Raw genomic sequence first — 18,135 nt, forward strand, 5'->3', positions numbered from 1 at the left:
AGAATTTCAGTTAAGACAGAGACCATCAGGAGATAGAAATAGGGTAGATATTGGGTAATTGGAGCTGAAGGGATGCAGATTGTGCAACAGGACTGATTGTAAAAACTCAGAAATGGATAGCACAATACTGCCTAACTGTAATACAATAATGTTAGAACACTGAATGAAGCTGAATGTGAGAATGATAGAGGGAGGAGGCCTGGGGGCACAAATGAAATCAGAAGGAAAGCTATACAATAAAGATTGAGATGATGTAATCTAGGAATGCCTAGAGTGTGTAATATAGTGATTAAATGTGCAAATTTAAAAATATTTTGCATGAGGAGGAACAAAGGAATGTCAGTAGTGCAGGATATTGAAAATAGATGGTAATTAATATTTTAAAACTTTAAGTGTGAGACTAAAGCAAAAAATGTTTATTTGGTATAAAACTTATAGTTTCCTAATATACTTAGGTGGACAGCTTAATTGAACACCATAAGTACATAGAACCCTGAGTAGGATATGAGATTTTATAGGTTTGTCCAGAGTGATGCCTCGATAAATCCCAGAAGGATTTGAACAGTGAATAAAAAAGTATTTGCACAGTCCCCTTGGGGGAATGTTGAGAAAGGGGGAAAATTCCCCTTACCCACGTGGAGAATGCTTGATATTCTCACAACCAGTCGAGACAACCAAAGGAATAGGCTGAGCCCCCAATCTTGGGGCTTGTTCATTTGAAACTTAACCCTGCAAAGGACAGACTAAGCCTACTTAAAATTAGGCCTAAGAGTCACCCCCACGAGAACCTCTTTTGTTGCTCAGATGTGGCCTCTCCCAGCCAACATGGCAAGCAAATTCCCTGCCCTCCCCCTCTCTACGTGGGACATGACTCCCAGGGGTGTTGACTTTCCTGACAACATGGACAGAAATCCCAGAGTGAGCTGGGACTTAGCATCAAGGGTTTGAGAAAACCTGACCAAAAGGGGGAAGAGAGAAATGAGACAAAGTGTCAATGTCTGAGAGATTCCAAACAGAGTTGAGAGGTTATCCTGGAGGTTATTCTTATCATCTTTTTAGTTAAGGTGTAACAGAGAGGATGAAGGGAATTGCCTAAAAATATAGAGCTGTGTTCCAGTAGCCATGTTTCTTGAAGATGACTGTATAATGATATAGCTTTCGCAGTATGACTGTGCGATTGTGAAAACCTTGTGTCTGATGCTTCTTTTTTCTACCTTATGGACAGATGAGTAAAACATATGGGTTAAAAATAAATGAATAATATGGGAACAAATGTTAAAATAAATTTAGTAGATTGAAATGCTAGTGATCAATGAAGGAAGGGTTAAGGGGTATGATATGTATGAATTTTTTTCTGTTTATTTTTATTTCTGAATTGATGTAAATATTCTAAGAAATGATCATGATGATGAATATACAACTGATAAAGGAATGTTCATATTGTATGTTGATTGCTTTTATTAATAAAAATTAAAAAAATGATCCATATACAAAAAAATAAGGACTGAAAATAAATAGTAGGGGAGATGAAGGTTTAAAAAATTGGGTAAATATTAATAATAGTGGTCAAAAAGAGAGTGTACGGGGTATGGGATATATGGGTTGTTTTTTTCTGGAGTAATGCTAAATGTTCTAAAAATGATTGTGGTGATGTATACACTATTGTGATTATATTGTGAACCACTGATTATTTACTTTTTTATATTGCGTGAAGATACCTTAATAAAGTACATTACATCAACAATAACAAAAAATATATAAACCATATATCTAGGGTAAGAATGAAATGAAGAGCTGAAACAATCAGACTATTAGAACGTCAGTGGTCTATTCCAAATGTATAGAATAAGTCAGACTAAGAATCAAAGATGAGCTGTATCATAAAGCAAAATCATTTGACATTAAAACCTGAGACAAGAGTGAGGAACTGACTAATTTGATAGCTGCCAGAATACGAAAACCAGAAATTGAATGGTTCTTAAAAAGGGGAATTTATTAAATTGCAAGTTTGCAGTTCCAAGCCCGTGATAATGTCCAAATTAAAGGAAGGATATAGAAATGTCCAATCTGAAACATCCAGGGAAAGAAAGCCAGTGAGTTCTGGGAGCTCGAAATCACATTACAAACATAGTGATGTCTCCTAGCTTTCTCTGCAGTTTTCTTGTTTTATAGCTCCCCTGGAGGCGTTTTCCTTCATCTCCAAAGGTCTCTGGCTGTGTGGGCTCTGTAGTTATTGTGACTTTTTCCTCTTGTGTCTCTGTTGCTCTCTCCAAAATGCTTCTTCGTTTTAGGATTCTAGTAAACTAATCAAGACCCACCTGAAATGGGTGGAATCACAACTCCATGGAAGCCATGTAATCAAAAGTTACAACTTACAGTTGGGTGTATCACAGCTCCATAGGAACCATCAGAAAGTTACAAGCCAGCAATATTGAATGAATATTGGATGAGTATTAAAGGCTTTTCTGGAGTCCACCACAGATTCAAACTGGCACAGTGACCTTCAGAGTATATTCTTAAAACAGCAAGAGAAAAGTGGTTTTTCACATGCAAGTGTTCGTCAATAAGACCAAGGGCCGATTTTTTGTTAGAAACCATGAAGGTGAGAAGGACATATTTAAGGTGCTGAAAGAGGAAAACTGCCTGCCAAAATTCTTTATCTGGCAAAACTGAACTTCAAAAATGAAGGAGAATTTAAAATTGTCACTGATAAAGAGAAACTGAGAGAGTTTGTTCACAAGAGCCCTGCCCTGCAAGAAATACTAAAAGGAGTCCTGCAGGAAGTGAGAGAGTGGCTTGGAATAGAGTGAAGAAATGAAGATTATCAGTGAGGGTAACTAAGAGGGTAAAAAGAGGAACCAAAAAAAAAAAGACAGGACATTGTCATGGTCAGGTTCATGTGTCAACTTGGCCTGGTGGTGGTTTCTGTTTGCCTGGTTGGGCAAGTGTTGGCCTGTCTGTTGCTATGAGAACATTTCATAGAATTAAATCATGATCATGTTGGCTGCATCCAGAGTTGATTCCATTTGTAATCAGCCAAGGGGAGTGTCTTCTGCAATGACTGATGCTTAATCTAATCAGTGGAAGCTTTTTAAGGAGAATTCAGAAGAGACAGGCTCTCTTCCTGCTTCGGCCGGTGAACCTCTCCTGTGGAGTTCATCCAGACCCTCCAGTGGAATCGTCAGCTTCATAGCCTGCCCTGCAGAGGCTGTGTCTGTTTACAAGAGATGCAAATAGGTTGAAAGTGAAAAGTTGGAAAAAAATGTTCCATGCAAACAGTAATTAAAAAGAGCTACTTCGCTATACTGTCAGACAAAATAGGTTTAAAATCCAAGACTCATGTAAGTTAAAAGGAGAATCTACCAAAAAGAAATAACAATAATAAATATAGCAAAACTGAAAGAATAGACATCTATACAATAACAGTTGTAGACTTCAATACACCACTCTCAGCAATAAATAGAACATCTAGACAGAGGGTCAATAATGAAACAGAGATCTTGGATAATACGATAAATGAAGTAGATCTAACAGGCACATATCATCTCATCCCAAAACAGCAGAATGTACATTTTTCTCAAGTGTACATGAATCTTTCTCCAGGATAGGCCATATATTTAATCAGAAAACAAGTTTCAATAAATTTAAAAATACTTAAATCAAGCAAAACATTCTCTCTTTGGATATATTTGGATATATAATTGGATCAAACTGGAAATCAACAGTAGGCGGACAGCTTGAAAACTTAAATATATGAATGTTGAACAGTACACTCTTAAAATATCAGTGGGTCAAAGAAGAAATTTGAAGAGAAATCAGTAACTATCTTGAGACAAATCAAAATGAAGACACAGCATATCATAACTTATGGGATACAGTGAAAGTAGGGCTGAGGGGAAAATTTATTGTCCTAAGTAAAAAATAAAAAAGAAGGAGGAAAGACCTAACAACAATTGACAGGGATAAAAGGCACGATGGAAGAAAGAAAAAGATGCACTAGAGGCACAGTTTCTGGAGAAACTAGGAAAAAGAAATTTAAAAACACAATAAGCTAACCCCAAAGCAAGCAGAAGGAACAAAATAACAAAGACTAGAACAGAAATAAGTGAAATTGAGAATTAAGAAAAAAAATGGAGAGGATTAATAGAACCAAAAAATTCTTTGAGACAGTCAATAAAATTGACAAATCCTTAACTAGATTGACAAAGAGAAAAAAAAAAAAAACAGAAAAGACACAAATAAAATCAGAAATGAAAGGGGTTTACATTACTATTGACCTGACTGAAATAAAAAGAATCATAAGAGGATACTATGAAGAACTTACGTCAACTAATTAGACAAACTAGATGAAATGGACAAATTCCTAGAAATAAGCAAACAATCTGTACTGACTGAAGAAAAAATATAAGACCTTAACAGGCTAATCATCAAAAACCTCCCCCAAAATTAAAAGCCCAAGAATGGATTGCTTCATACATGAATTCTATCAATTATTCCAAGAAGAGTTGGCATCAGTTTTTCTCAAACCTTCCAAAAATTTGAATAGGAGGAAACACAGCCTAACTATTTCTATGAGGCCAACATCACCCTAATACCAAAGCCAGATGAAGGTAGTATAAGAAAAGAAAATTACAGACCAATTTCTCTTATGAAAATAGATGTTAAAATCCTTAACAAAATACTTGCAAATCAATTTCAGCGGCACATAAAATGAATTCTATATCATGAATCCCAGTTACACAAGTGTGGTTCAATGTAAGAAGAAAATGTAGTACACCATGTTAATAAAATGAGAGGGGAAAACTAATAATGATCATCTCGATTGAAATACAGAAGGTGTTTGACGAAGTTCACCATCCTTTCTTGATAAAACCACTTTGGAAAATAGGAATAAAAGAAAACTTTTCCAGCATGTTAATGGGCATATAAAAAAAACCCATAGCTGTCATACTCAGTAATTAAAGACTGAAAGTTTTCCCTCTAGATCTGAAACAGCACAAGGGTACCCATTGTTATCACTATTATTCAACATTGTTTTGGAAGTTGAGACAAGCAGTTACACAAGAAAAAGAAATAAAATTAGAAAGGAAGAATTAAAACTTTCACTGTCTGTAGATGCATGATCCTATATTTAGAAAGTTTGGAAAAATCCATGACAAAGCTTACTAGACCTTACGAGTTCCACAGAGTGGCAGGCTACAAGATCAACTTGCAAAAATCAGTAGTCTTTCTGTACCCTCAAAATGAATCATCTGAGGAGGAAATGAAGCAAATATTTCCTTTACAGTAACAACTAAAATATCTAGGAATAAATTTAACCAAGAGTATAAAGGATTTGTACACAGAAAAATACAAAACATTGCTAAAAGAAATCAAAGGAGACCTAAAGAAATGGAAGGGTATTCGTGTTCATGGGCTCAAAGACTAAATATTGTTAAGATATCAACTGTACTCAGATTGATTTACAGATTTGGCGCAATTGCAATCAAAATTCCAATAGCCTACTTTGCAGAAATAGAAAAGCCAATCATCAAATTTATTTGCAAAGGTTAGGGGTCCTGAATAACCAAAAGCATCTTGGAAAAAAAAAAGAATGAAGTTAGAAGACCTACATTTCCTAACTTTAAAGCATATTCCAGTGTTACAGTGGTCAAATCATCATGGTAATGGCCTAAAGTGTAGATATATTGACCAATAAAATCAAATTGAGAGTTCAGAGTATAAATATATTGTCCAATAAAATCAAATTGAGAGTTCAGAAACAGACTTACATGTGTGTCCAACTGATTTTTTTCATGTATTTTATTGAGATATCTTCACATGCCATACAGTCCATCCAAAGTATACAATCAATGGTTCACATTATCATCACTTAGTTGTGTAATCATCACCATGATCATTTTAAGAACATTTGCATTACTGCATAAAAAAAAGTAGAAACAAAATCCCCGTACATCCCATATCACTGATATAGGATAACCCTCCCTCTTACTGAGCACTGGTATTGCAATCCACCCAATTTGAAGATTTACAATAGAGGTAGGTTAACTAAGACAGTGATGTATTGAGTTGTGTGTGTGTGTGTGTGTGTATGTGTATCAGTGGGGCAAAACACAAGATCCAGATGTAGATCATACAAACACAGGCAACTGACATTTGTTTTTTTTTTTTTTTTGGCAATACACTTATACAATCATTATCAAAGGTCAAGGCTACCGGATTACAGTTCAACAACTGTAGTTCCTTCTGGCCATTCTAAAACACTAGACTCTTAAAAGAAATATCTGTATAATGAGTCAGAAGTCACAGTCATTTGTTAAATCCTAATTTCTCAGTTACATCTCCTTTCTCTCATTTAATCATTCTCTCACTCTTTAGGGATAGCTGGGCAATGGCCCTTTTAACTTCTTTGTGCCTGAAAGGGGTGTTGATCTTTTGGGATAGAGGAACGAACCTGGTGGTTGTTCTTGAAGAGACTGGTACCTCTGGGTTTTCAGGACTTATATGACTTAGGCTCAATCTGGAGGCCTTAAGTTTTTGAGAAAATAAACTTACTAAGAAACTTTTATAGAGACTTAGACAGACCCCAGGACACTCCTTAGGGTTTTCAGGAATACTCTTGGTTGGGGCATGGCATACTGTGGTAGTTTGAAATATATGGCCAAAGCTTTTTATAAGAATGAACTCCAGAATGAACTCTTGACTCTATTTGATATCTCTTAGCTACTGAAACTTTATTTTGTTCCATTTCTTTTCCCCCTTTTGGTCATTCTCAATCCTATGATGCCAGGATCAGGCTCATCCCCTAGAAGTCATGTGCCACATTGCCAGAGAGACTTATACACTTGAGAGTCGTGATGCACATAGCGTTGAGGGTAGTGAGTTTATTTGCAGAGTTGGCTAAGAGAGAGATGTGCCCAACTGATTACTTTTAAAATTTTTATTAATTAAACCAATCAACATACAATATGAACATTCTTTTTTTTATCACATAGTTGTATATTCATTATCATGATCATTTCTTAGAACATTTCCATCAATTCAGAAAAAGGAAAAAAAGAAAAAAGAAAAAAATTCATACGTACGATACCCCTTACCCCTCCCTTTCATTGATCACTAGCATTTCAATCTACTAAATTTATTTTAGCATTTGTTCCCCCTATTATTTATTTATTTTTAATCCATATGTTTTACTCATCTGTCTGTAAGGTAGATAAAAGAAGCATCAGACACAAGGTTTTCACAATCACACAGTCACATTGTGAAAGCTATATCATACAATCATCTTCAAGAACCATGGCTACTGGAACACAGCTCTACATTTTTAGGCAATTCCCTCCAGCCTCTCTGTTATGCCTTAACTAAAAAGTGATACCTATTTAATGCATAAGAATTACCTCCAGAATAACCTCTCAACTTTGTTTGGAATCTCTCAGCCATTGACACTTTATTTTGTCTCATTTCTCTCTTCCCCCTTTTGGTTGAGAAGGTTTTCTCAATCCCTTGATGCTGAGTCCCAGCTTATTCTAGGATTTTGTCCCGTGTTGCCAGGAAGGTCCACACCCCTGGGAGTCATGTCTCATGTAGAGAGGGGGTGGGCAGTGAGTTTGCCTGTCTTGTTGGCTGAGAGAAAGGCCACATCTGAGCAACAAAAGAGATTCTCTGAGGATGACTCATAGGCCTAATTTTAAGTAGGCTTAGCCTATCCTTTGTGGGGTTAAGTTTCATTTGAACAACCCCCAAGATTGGGGGCTCAGCCTATTGCTTTGGTTGTCCCCAGTGCTTGTGAGAATGTCAAGAAGCCCAACTGATTTTTAACAAAGCTGCCAAGTTCACTGTACTGGATAAGAATAGTAGTCTCTTCAGCAGATAGTGTGTTGGAAGAACTGGATATCCATATTCAAAAGAATGAAAGAGGTCCCCCTATCTGACACCATGTACAAAAATTAACTCAAAATGAATCAGAGACCTAAATATAAGAGCCAGGACTATAAAACTCCTAGGAGAAAATGTAGGGAAGCCTCTTCAAGATTTTATGGTAGACAATGGTTTCTTAGATTTTACACCCAAAGCACAAGTAACAAAGTGTACAACAGATTATTATTCAGCTTTAAAAAGGAATGATGTCCTGATACATGTGACAATACTGATGAATCTTGAGGACATTCTTTTGAGTGAAATAACTCAGATACAATAGGACAAATATATTGTCTTGCTGTTACGAACTAATTACAATAAGCAAACTCTAATAATTAGATCTAGAATGTTGGTTACTAGTAGATTGATTGGGGTTACAGAATGGGAAATTGATACTTGTACGGGATTTCTGTTTAGGTTGATGGTCAAGTTGCAGAAATGGATGGTGGTGATGATAGCACATTACTGCATGTGTAATCAAGACCATTGAACTATAGAGGTGGATGTGGTTAGAAGGGGCAACTTTAGGATGTACATGTTACTTGGGAAAAAATGCATCTAATGTAAATTATGGTTGTTAGGTAATGGTATGATATTAATAATCTTTCATTCATGATAAAGGTATCTACCATAGTAAAAATAGTAAAAATAAAAATAGTACAATTATTTTTAAAATGCTCTCATCAATTGTATCAAAAGCTCCACAGCAGTGCAAGCTGTTGAGGATGAGGTGGTGTGTGGGAATCACATATTTTATGCATGATTGCTTTGGAAGCCCACAACTTCTCCAATATAGAAAGAAAAGAAAAATAGGTAAATGTAACTCCTGAGAATTAAAAACTTCTGTGTGTTAAAGGAATTGATCACAAAAGTGAAAAGACAAGCTACTCCATAGGAGAAAATATTTGGAAACCACATATCTGCTAAAGTTTGAATATGCTGAATACATAAAGAAATCCTACAGTTGAACAACAACAACAAAAAACAACCCAATATAAAAATGGTGAAAAGACAAGGGATTACTACTGAGTGTTAATCAGTGATACATTCAGAGAAAGACCTCAAAAGGGGTAAAAATTAAATAAAATAGAATTTCTGTGGCTAAGAGATTTCAAATAGAGTCCAGAGGTTATTCTGTAAGTTACTATTATGCAGGTTTCAGCTAGATTTCATAAACTGCTGTAGTATGCAAAGCTTCAAAGCAGCGTGCTCCTGAGAGCTCTTGAGATGTCCAAACAACACAGGCACGTCAGGTGGTTATATGAAATCAACATCCCCCATCAGGCTGTATCTGGGAATTTGTGAAAAGCTGTTCCTCCAATGTAAAGTAGTTATATTCACTCACAAGTCCCGTAATCATGATTCTTCTACTTTTACTTGAACCTATAATTTTCAGTTTACTGGTTAAGTTTTTTTTCTCAGAGACTTAAAGCCTCTGGATTGTGCCTATGCTGACTGAGCCCTGAAACCTAGCAGGTAAGCAGTCACCTCCCACATCCAGTTCTAGCCTACCCTGGATAACCAAAAGAAAGATAAGGATTGATCAGCCCTATCCTAAAAGCAAGGAATAGCTTCAGTGGCAAATGAAATAATTCCATTCCTCTGCTCTATAATTTATACGTCCCTCCTTAGCTTGAAGCAGCCAAAATGCTCATCGTGCCAAATCCTTCAAGATTGAGAAATGAACAAAAATAAGGGGGTTTTGCAACCGATGATGACAGCAGAAGTTACTATATTTATTATTTTGTGTTAATGGGCCAATTTGGAACATTGTTATTAAAAAATAGGGGAAAAAGTGCCATCATCAGGTGTAACATATGTTCCACTTCCCAGTGCAAGTTGTACTTGGTGGGGTGCTATATGGGAATCATGTATTTTATGCATGATTGTTCTGTAAACCCACAACTTGTCTAATAAAAAAAGGGCAAAAGACTTGAATTGACTTTTCTCCAAAGAATATAAAAGGCTAAAAAGGCGTGTGAAAAGATGGTCAATGTCACCGGCAAGGAAAAATCAAAATCATGAGGTGTCAATTTAAACTCTACTAGAATGGCTACTATTAAAAAATCAGAAAACTACAAGTGTTGGTGAGAACGTGGAGAAATAGGAACATTCATTTATTGCTGGTGTGAAATGTAAAATAATGCATTTGCTGTGGAAGACAGTTGGGCAGTTCCTTAAGAAGTATAGAATTTCCATATGATCTGGCAATCCCAGTAACAGATGTATACCCAGAAGAATTGAAAGCAGGATTTGAACCTATTATTTGTTTACCAGTGTTCATAGTGACATTATTCACAATTGCCAAAAGATGGAAAGAACCCAAGTGTGCATCAACTAATGAATGGATAAACAAAATATGGTTTATACATATAGACTGGAATAGTATTCAGCCATGAAAAGGAATGAATTCCTGATGCATGTGATAACATGGATGAACCTTGAGGATATTATGTTGAGCGAAATAAGCCAGACACAAAAGGACAAATACTGTATGATCTCATTGTTGTGAACTAATTATAATCTGGAAACTCAAAGAGTTAGAATCTAGAGTATAGGTTACCTGGAGATAGCCTGGAGTTACAGAATAGGGAGTTGATGCTTACCTTGTACAGAATTTCTATTTATGCTGATAGTAAAGGTGTGAAAATGGATGGTGGTGATGGTAGCACATTATTGTGAGTACAGTCAGTACAGCACTGAACTATAGAGGTGAATATAGTTTTAAGGGAAAACTTGAGGTTGTATGTATTGCCAGAATAGAAATTAAAAGTTGAAACAAAGGGTTGTATAATATAGCAAACCCTACTGTAGACTTTTTCTTAAATTATAGCAAATGTATGGTACTAATACAAGGTGTTAATAATAGGGTAGTATATGGGAAAAAATATACCCTATATGAATTATGGATGTTAGATAATAATACAATTTTAATAATCTTTCATTAATTGTAGCAAAGATTACTACTGTGAAAAAAGTACAGTTATTTAAAAATGCTATCATTGATGAATTGTTACAAGTGAGTCACACCAATGCAAGATATTGGGGTTGGTGTGGTGTATGGGAATCCTGAATTTTATGCATGTTTTGTAAACCCACATCTCTAATGAAAAAAAAAACCCAAAAAATTTGGAATAGAAGAAAATTTCCTCAACCTGATTAAGGGCCCATGTGAAAAACTCACTGCTAACATTATACTCAATAGTGAAATACTGAGATCTCTTCCTCTTAGGTCAGAAACAAAGCAAGGATGCCCAGTATCACCACTTTTATTCAGAATCATACTGGATATTCTAGCTAGGTTAATTAGGCAAGAAAAAGAAATAAAAGGTGTCCAAATTAGAAAGGGAGAAGTAGTTTTCCCTGTTTTTTGGATGACATGATCTTATATATAGATAACCTGAAAAATCCACGGTAGAGATATCAGACCTTATAAAACGAATTTAGCAAAGTTGTGAGGTACAAAATCAACAGGCAAAAATCAGTAGTATTTCAGGTGGTTCAGTGGTAGAATGCTCACCTTCCATGAGGGAGACCTGGGTTCAATTCCTGGATCATGCAACCCTTCCCCCCAGAAAAAAAAATCAGTTGTGTTTTTGTACACTAGTAATGAACAGTCTGAAGGGAAATCAAGAATAAAATTCCACATGTAGTTCCAATAAGAACTACAAGAATCAAATATCAAGGAGTGAAATTAACCAAGAATGTAAAGCCTTTGTAAATGGAAAAATATATAATATTGCAGCACCTGAGAAGATTTAAATAAATAGAAAGACAATCCATGTTCATGGATGGAAAAGAAAAATATTGTTAAGATATTAATTCTGTCCAAAGTGATTTATAGATTCATTGTAATCGCAATCAGAATTCCAGGTCTTATTTGCCTAAATGGAATAGCCAGTCATCAAATTTATATGAAAGACAAACGGGCCATGAATAGCCAAAGTTATCGTTGAAAAGAACAAAATCGGACAACCCATACTTCTTGATTTAAAAACTGATTACAAAGCTACAGTGTTCAAAACTTCATGGTCCTGGCACAGGGACAGACATAGACAAATGGAATTGAATTGAAAGTTCAGAAAAATCTTATGGCTAATTGATTTGTTTTTAAATAGTCATAGATTTTTTTTCAGAATATAAACATCATTAAACATACATATGCCTTAAAACAATAACATTTACAAGTTTGTTAATCTTTTTTTTTTTTTTTGCATAGGATATCATTACAATATAGAATCTATGCTATACAAAATACATAGAACATTTTATCCAAGCAAGCCAAGGCGAGATTGGCACTGTACTGTAACACTTCAGTGTAGTGATCCGGTAAAGATGAAATGTGGCCTTTGGAAGTATGGGGTGATGGTGGTTATTAACAACAACATTAAAAGTTCTTATAGGAAAGAAAGATGTTTTCTAGATGGAAATAGTCTTAGACCCTTGGATTTTGCCTTTGGATTTGGCAAAACATTCCAGAGAAGCTTGCATCATTGTCTTTGGATGGGGAAGAGGCTGTCTATTCAGCTAGTGAACCACTCAGATCCACAGTACACCCATAGCCACACCTGATTTCGGGTACCACATCAACAAAACCCTCCACATGGATGGTGCATAGTTGCTCATTAGATAGTCACATGTGGGGTGTTCGAGGTCACTGGCACTCAGCACACTGAGGGTATCAAGGCTGGAACCAGGGCAGCACAGCCTCTTACTTGCACGCAGACAGGGCCCGCACCTTGGGAATGGACCCTGGGCCCAGGGATTATAGGAAGTAGCCCCCTGCAGGAGGGGTTCCTCAGACTGTGGAGGGGTCCTCTAGTCGGGCTTGTGGCTTGCTCTGCAAACATTTAGCCCACAAGCTGGTTTTCCCAATGAGTGTGCACTGTGACATGTCAATGTGTCCTCTAGGATGAGACACCAAGTTTTTTTTTTTTCCAAGGAAAACAAAAACTTGAATTAGCCACAGCTGAGGGTAGTGTACCACCCTCAGCTCATTCTTCTAGAGAAGAATGATGCCAGAATACTAATAATTATCAATTTGGGTTGGACTGTAATGTGACCTTCTTGGAGATATTAGTAATTCGCTATGTAGAGACTAATGGAAGAAGATTCAGAGGTGAACAGGCACCCATGTTCATTTCTATTAGGGAAGTAAGAGTTTTTGAGGCAGTTTTAGAGTTGAAAGGAACCTTAAAATATCAATCCAGTCTTGTCACAGATTGAAGATCTACAGAGACAAAGTGACTTACCAGTTACCCAGCTGAGATTTCTGTTATTCCAAGGCCCTTCAACTCAAATTCAATGTCCATCTTATTTTTAAAAATATAAAAATCAGAGAAATTACTAATGGTTTCTCTTTAGACTGTGACCCCCTATTTAGCTTACCCTTTAGCCCCTCAACATCTTATGAAGGCTTTTTTCCCCTTTTTTAATAAAAACTAGGCAATTATTAGATAATCACATTTGGTATAGATTTTCTATTTTGACCCATTATGTGTATATAAACCCAAGTATTAAGTGATATACTAATTCAAGAGATCAGCAGTCCGAGTTTCAAAGCAACAGATGTGTTATAGCTAATTCTCTTTATTCTTTAAATGTATTATAGTTGAAGCTTCTTGTCATAATGGGGATGAAACTATTGAAACTATCGAGGCTGCTGAAGCACTTCTCAATATGGATTCTCCTGGCCCCATGCTGGATGAAAAACGAATAAGTGAGTGGTTATGTGTTATGAATGTTCCAGTTTGTATACTTTGTAAAGCTATTTTTGTCATCTCTATCTATTAAATGGTAAATATCAAGAGATTAGAGACAATGTTTTATATTTTTGGTATCCCAAGCACTATATACAGTGTGTGGAATGTGTTGAGTACACATGAAATGTGTATTAATAATTTTATAAAAACAGAAAAATGCCCAGTGTCTTACAAAAAGTATTTCCCCTTGGGTGGGCTACGGTGGCTCAGCAGGCAGACTTCTCACCTGCCATGTCGGAGACCCTGGTTTCATTCCCAGTGCCTACCTATGAAAAAAAAAAATTATTTCCCTTTCCCCTCATTTTCCCCACTCAAATAATGTCTGAAATAGTTTAAGAGTAGTGTTTAGGCCCCTTTACTGAAGTAGAAATAAGACTGTTTAGAAATGTATTTAATATGACTATGAAGCATTTGGGAGCAAAAACAAATTATAAGTTGTCAAATAGCAGATTATGTACAATTTCTTGTCTTAACCTGATTAGTAAAGTATTAGGTTATTTAGGACCCAAAATATTACAATTTGGTGATCTCTGTAGATATTAATCAATGAATAGTCTAAAATCAAATGTAAAATTTTGTAACTCTTCTTGAACCTATGGGAAGATGTATCAATTTTATTTTTCTGTCTAATTTTCAGGGTTTAAGGTTTTCGTACAGAGGATATATGTTCAGATCAGACTTGAGTTTCAAAAGATAACTCTACTAATAGTGTGAAGAATGGAGAGGAGAGACAAGAGACACATACAAAGTCTAGTAAGGAAGACTTCTAAATAGTCCAAGTCAAGCAGTTGGTACTTGATTTAGGGCAGAGGAAATGTAAAGCAGGGAGTAGATTTCAAGATTTTATTTCTACTTTAATCTTCTTAGACACAGGCAATTATTTCCTGAAATTATTTTGATGTATAATGCAGTCGATTATAATTAGTTGATTTTATTTCCATTAGATAATAATATATTTAGTTCATCTGAAGATGATATTGTTGTTGCCCCAATCACCCATGTATCCGTCACATTAGATGGGATTCCTGAGGTGATGGAAACTCAACAGGTTCAAGAGACATATGCAGACTCACCGGGAACCTCATCACCGGAACAAACTAAGAGAAAGAAAGGTAGGTGATTAATTTATAAGGGTAAGCAGTCAAGTCTGTATGGGAGGAATTTAAATATAATTTTTATTCAAGAATATTTTTATACAAGGAGGCATTTAAAACTATTGTAAGAAAAAATTAAAGCATTATAATGCCTATATATGAAAAAATTGGGGACAGAAGACATAAATTGAGAAGTATTTCTTCATATTACATTCATTTTATTTTTTAATTTGATCATCTTATGAATTTAAAATATTTGGTCTGTCTTATAGAAGAGAGATTTTCTTATTTTTCAGAGCATCAAACATTTATCTAAACCCATTTATTTACACTCAGAAAGTGCTTGGGTATTGAGGGCAGTCAGTTTCTTCTCAAGGCATTGTTTGGAATTTACTAGTGCAGATTGTAATATAAGATTCCTGTTGAAAAAATATAGTGAGTTGGAAGCCAGCAGGTAGGTAATTGAAGAGGAAAAAGTTAGATTGTATAAAATCGTAATTTTTAACTTTTCACAAATTAAGGCCATGCTTGCATTCTGAGTCTGATATGCTTTACATTCATTGCCTTCTGATACTACTGTTGCTTATTAAATATTCTGAGTTTATTATCTTGAAAGTGGCATGTCCATTTACCCAGTAATCTAAGTTCACATGGAAGTAAGGGAAATTGTAAGAGCAAAAATGAAGTGGAAACTAAAACAATAAGCATGAGCTGACACTCTGAGAGCTCTGAGAGGCTGAAGAGGATATGTCAGTCTAAGTGTCCAAGGGACTTAGGTTTTATTACCCCACTAGGAGCAGAAGCTTAGGCTGCAGGTCCATGCAACATGAGGATTAGACAGAAACCTGATCATATAAATGGGACCCCTGAAGGGCTATACCTTCAGGATATGGGAAAAAAAGATCTACTTACACTGGAACAGAGAAATGTCAAGGAAGCCGTATTTCTTGATGGGTTCTGACTGAAGAAATTCTCCCCTTGAGAATTCATAATCTGGGGCCTGCCCCAAGCTAAGTTTATTTTAGATTTTAAACTATCACTGATGATAGGAATCCCAGCCAAGAAGTTAACATAAAAGTGCTATATTTTTGACTGAGGACTTCAGCACACCTGGCAGAAGTTCTTATAAAATTGATCTGAGAGAGCATACCCTCAACCAGGATGCACAGAATTTGCACATACAAAACCCTTTTGAAAATGAATACATTTCAGTATGACAAAATACATGAGAAAGACACTGCCTGAATGAGAAGCATCAGACATAGAGAAACCAAGGCCATCCAATAATGGAATTAGCGAATAAAAACTTTAAGTGAATATTATTACAATTGTTAAAGCAAAAGAATAAAAGACATAGTAAGAGAATAAGATAATTTTAAAAGATCAGGTTGAACTTCCTTTTTTGGGCAAATACGATAACAGCAACTGAAATGGATATGCTTGGAAGTGGTTGAGGTGGAGAAGTTTTATATGCCTGTGTGTTTCCACAATTAAAAAAATGAAAACAGCAACTAAAGAGACAATAATATTAAATGCATTACATGATCCTGGATGGGATCTAACAAGGGAGGAGAAAACAGTCAAAGGAATGTTATTGGGACATAAGAAAAAATTAGAATATAGCTTGTAAACTTTCTATCAATGTTAAATTTCTTGAAGTTGATAACTGTACTTAAGGTGTTTACATGAGACAGTATCCTTGTCATTAGGAAATGTACATGACAATATTGTGTTCAAGATGCATGAGGTATACAGCCTATGCTTAAGTGTTTGGAAAATAGATTGATAAATAGAATGAAATAGCACATGTGGCAAAAAATTAAAATTGGTGGATTTGGGTGTCTGGGGTATAGGTTAGGGTTATGTTGGAATTCTCTGTATGGTTTTGTATTTTTGTAACTGTCTTATAAATTGAAAGTATTTCAAACTAAAAAGTTTTTTTAAAGAAAGAAATATAATACAAATGGAATGTAACATTGCCTAAAAAAACTAAAATAGCACACTAAATATATGAGCAGTACTGAAGACATTGAACTCTAGTCAACGAAAGATGATGATTCCTGAAAGATAGAAAACAAATGAGTGAGCACTATGATTGGTCCACCTTACTGCCTGGAGAAAACTTCCAGGTTGCAACATAGGGAGAAAGAACCCATGCAGAGCACAGTAGTCTCCCTGTGTTGAAGAGACTGAGTGGGGAATACTAGAAGTCTCTGGAATTCTCAGGGCAAGGTATAGGAGAGGAGAGATCTGTACAGAGAGAATTATACATATCTGAAGAGTTCCCCTTGAATATTTATTTGAGTATTGACTAGCACATTTGTGAAAGGTAACTACCCAAATTGGGAAAAAACACACAAAAGGATTACCCCAGGTTTAATTCTCTAAGAACTTCAGCTAATAACATTATCAAATAGAAACTTTTACGTAAAAATGATTACAATTATTAGGGCAAAATTTTTAAAAATTGGTAAAAGAATACGTGGAAAAGGTTTATGGGAAACATTCTCGGAGCTCACACTATGCAGGGAATAGTGCCTGTTCACGATAGCCTGTGTGGAAAACTCACAGTCAGGACACTTGGATGAAGTACTTAAAAGGATCCTGTTTCAAATAGAGTCAAGAGACCACACTGGAGGTCACTCTTATGCATGCTTCAGTTGGACATTGCTACCTATCATAGCTTGCCAGACTTAGAATTGTGAAATTGTGGCCCATGCCAAACTCTGAAATCTCTTCTACAGCTAATTGTTGTGATGTACTTTGAAATTTATTGCTTTTTTTTGTATATATGCTATTTAAAGAGGAGGAGTATAACAGAGAAGATCTGATTTAACAAATGAGTATGACTGCTGAATCATTGTATTGATATTTCTGTTGGTCTCCAGCATCTTGGAGCAGCTAGAATAAAAAATGACAAATCCTGGAACTATAACCCATGCCAAACTTTAAAATTTATTCTATAACTACTTGTTAAAATGTACTTGGAAATTTGTTGCTTTTTTGGTATGTATGTTATATTTCACAATTAAAAAAATTATATTAAAAAAAGGAATCTTATTTCAGTAGTGGGGATAATTTAATCAGCTAGATGCCATTCTGATTCCATCTAACAAAGTAATTAACTGCATCCCAGAACAAAGCTTACAAATATTTATAGAAATAAAACAATATCCAGCATCCAACAATGTAAAATTTGTGACTTATGTTACCCAATCAAAAACTAACAGTCATACAGAACAGTCTCTTCAATAAATGGTGCCTAGAGAACTGGATATCCATATGCAAAAGAATGAAAGAAGACCCATCTCTCACACCCTATACAAAAGTTAACTCAAAATGGATCAAAGATCTAAACATTA

At 35.4% G+C, this 18,135-nt stretch overlaps 1 protein-coding gene and 1 long non-coding RNA gene across 13 annotated transcripts in view; one reads left to right on the plus strand and one right to left on the minus strand.

Annotated features, from left to right (window-relative positions):
- Positions 1–18,135, plus strand: part of ELF1 (E74 like ETS transcription factor 1) — a 174,123-nt gene that overhangs the window by 135,801 nt on the left and 20,187 nt on the right. For 8 of the 9 annotated variants that reach the window (XM_077158375.1, XM_077158374.1, XM_077158381.1 and 5 more), the window contains exons 4-5: positions 13,529–13,636; positions 14,624–14,791. In XM_077158375.1, the coding sequence (XP_077014490.1) occupies positions 13,529–13,636; positions 14,624–14,791 (276 nt within the window). The remainder of the gene's footprint in view (positions 1–13,528; positions 13,637–14,623; positions 14,792–18,135) is intronic. The other variant, XM_077158382.1, reaches the window with a different exon arrangement.
- The window catches only part of LOC143681390 (uncharacterized), a 41,198-nt gene continuing 37,557 nt past the window's right edge, over positions 14,495–18,135 (minus strand). For 2 of the 4 annotated variants that reach the window (XR_013174588.1, XR_013174587.1), the window contains one exon: positions 14,496–14,776. This is a non-coding gene — a long non-coding RNA (uncharacterized LOC143681390). Of the gene's footprint in view, positions 14,777–18,135 lie in introns of all 4 variants that reach the window. The other 2 variants (XR_013174591.1, XR_013174590.1) reach the window with 2 other exon arrangements.

The sequence above is a fragment of the Tamandua tetradactyla genome, chromosome 4 (genome assembly GCF_023851605.1).
Source record: "Tamandua tetradactyla isolate mTamTet1 chromosome 4, mTamTet1.pri, whole genome shotgun sequence".
Taxonomy (NCBI): Eukaryota; Metazoa; Chordata; class Mammalia; order Pilosa; family Myrmecophagidae; genus Tamandua; species Tamandua tetradactyla.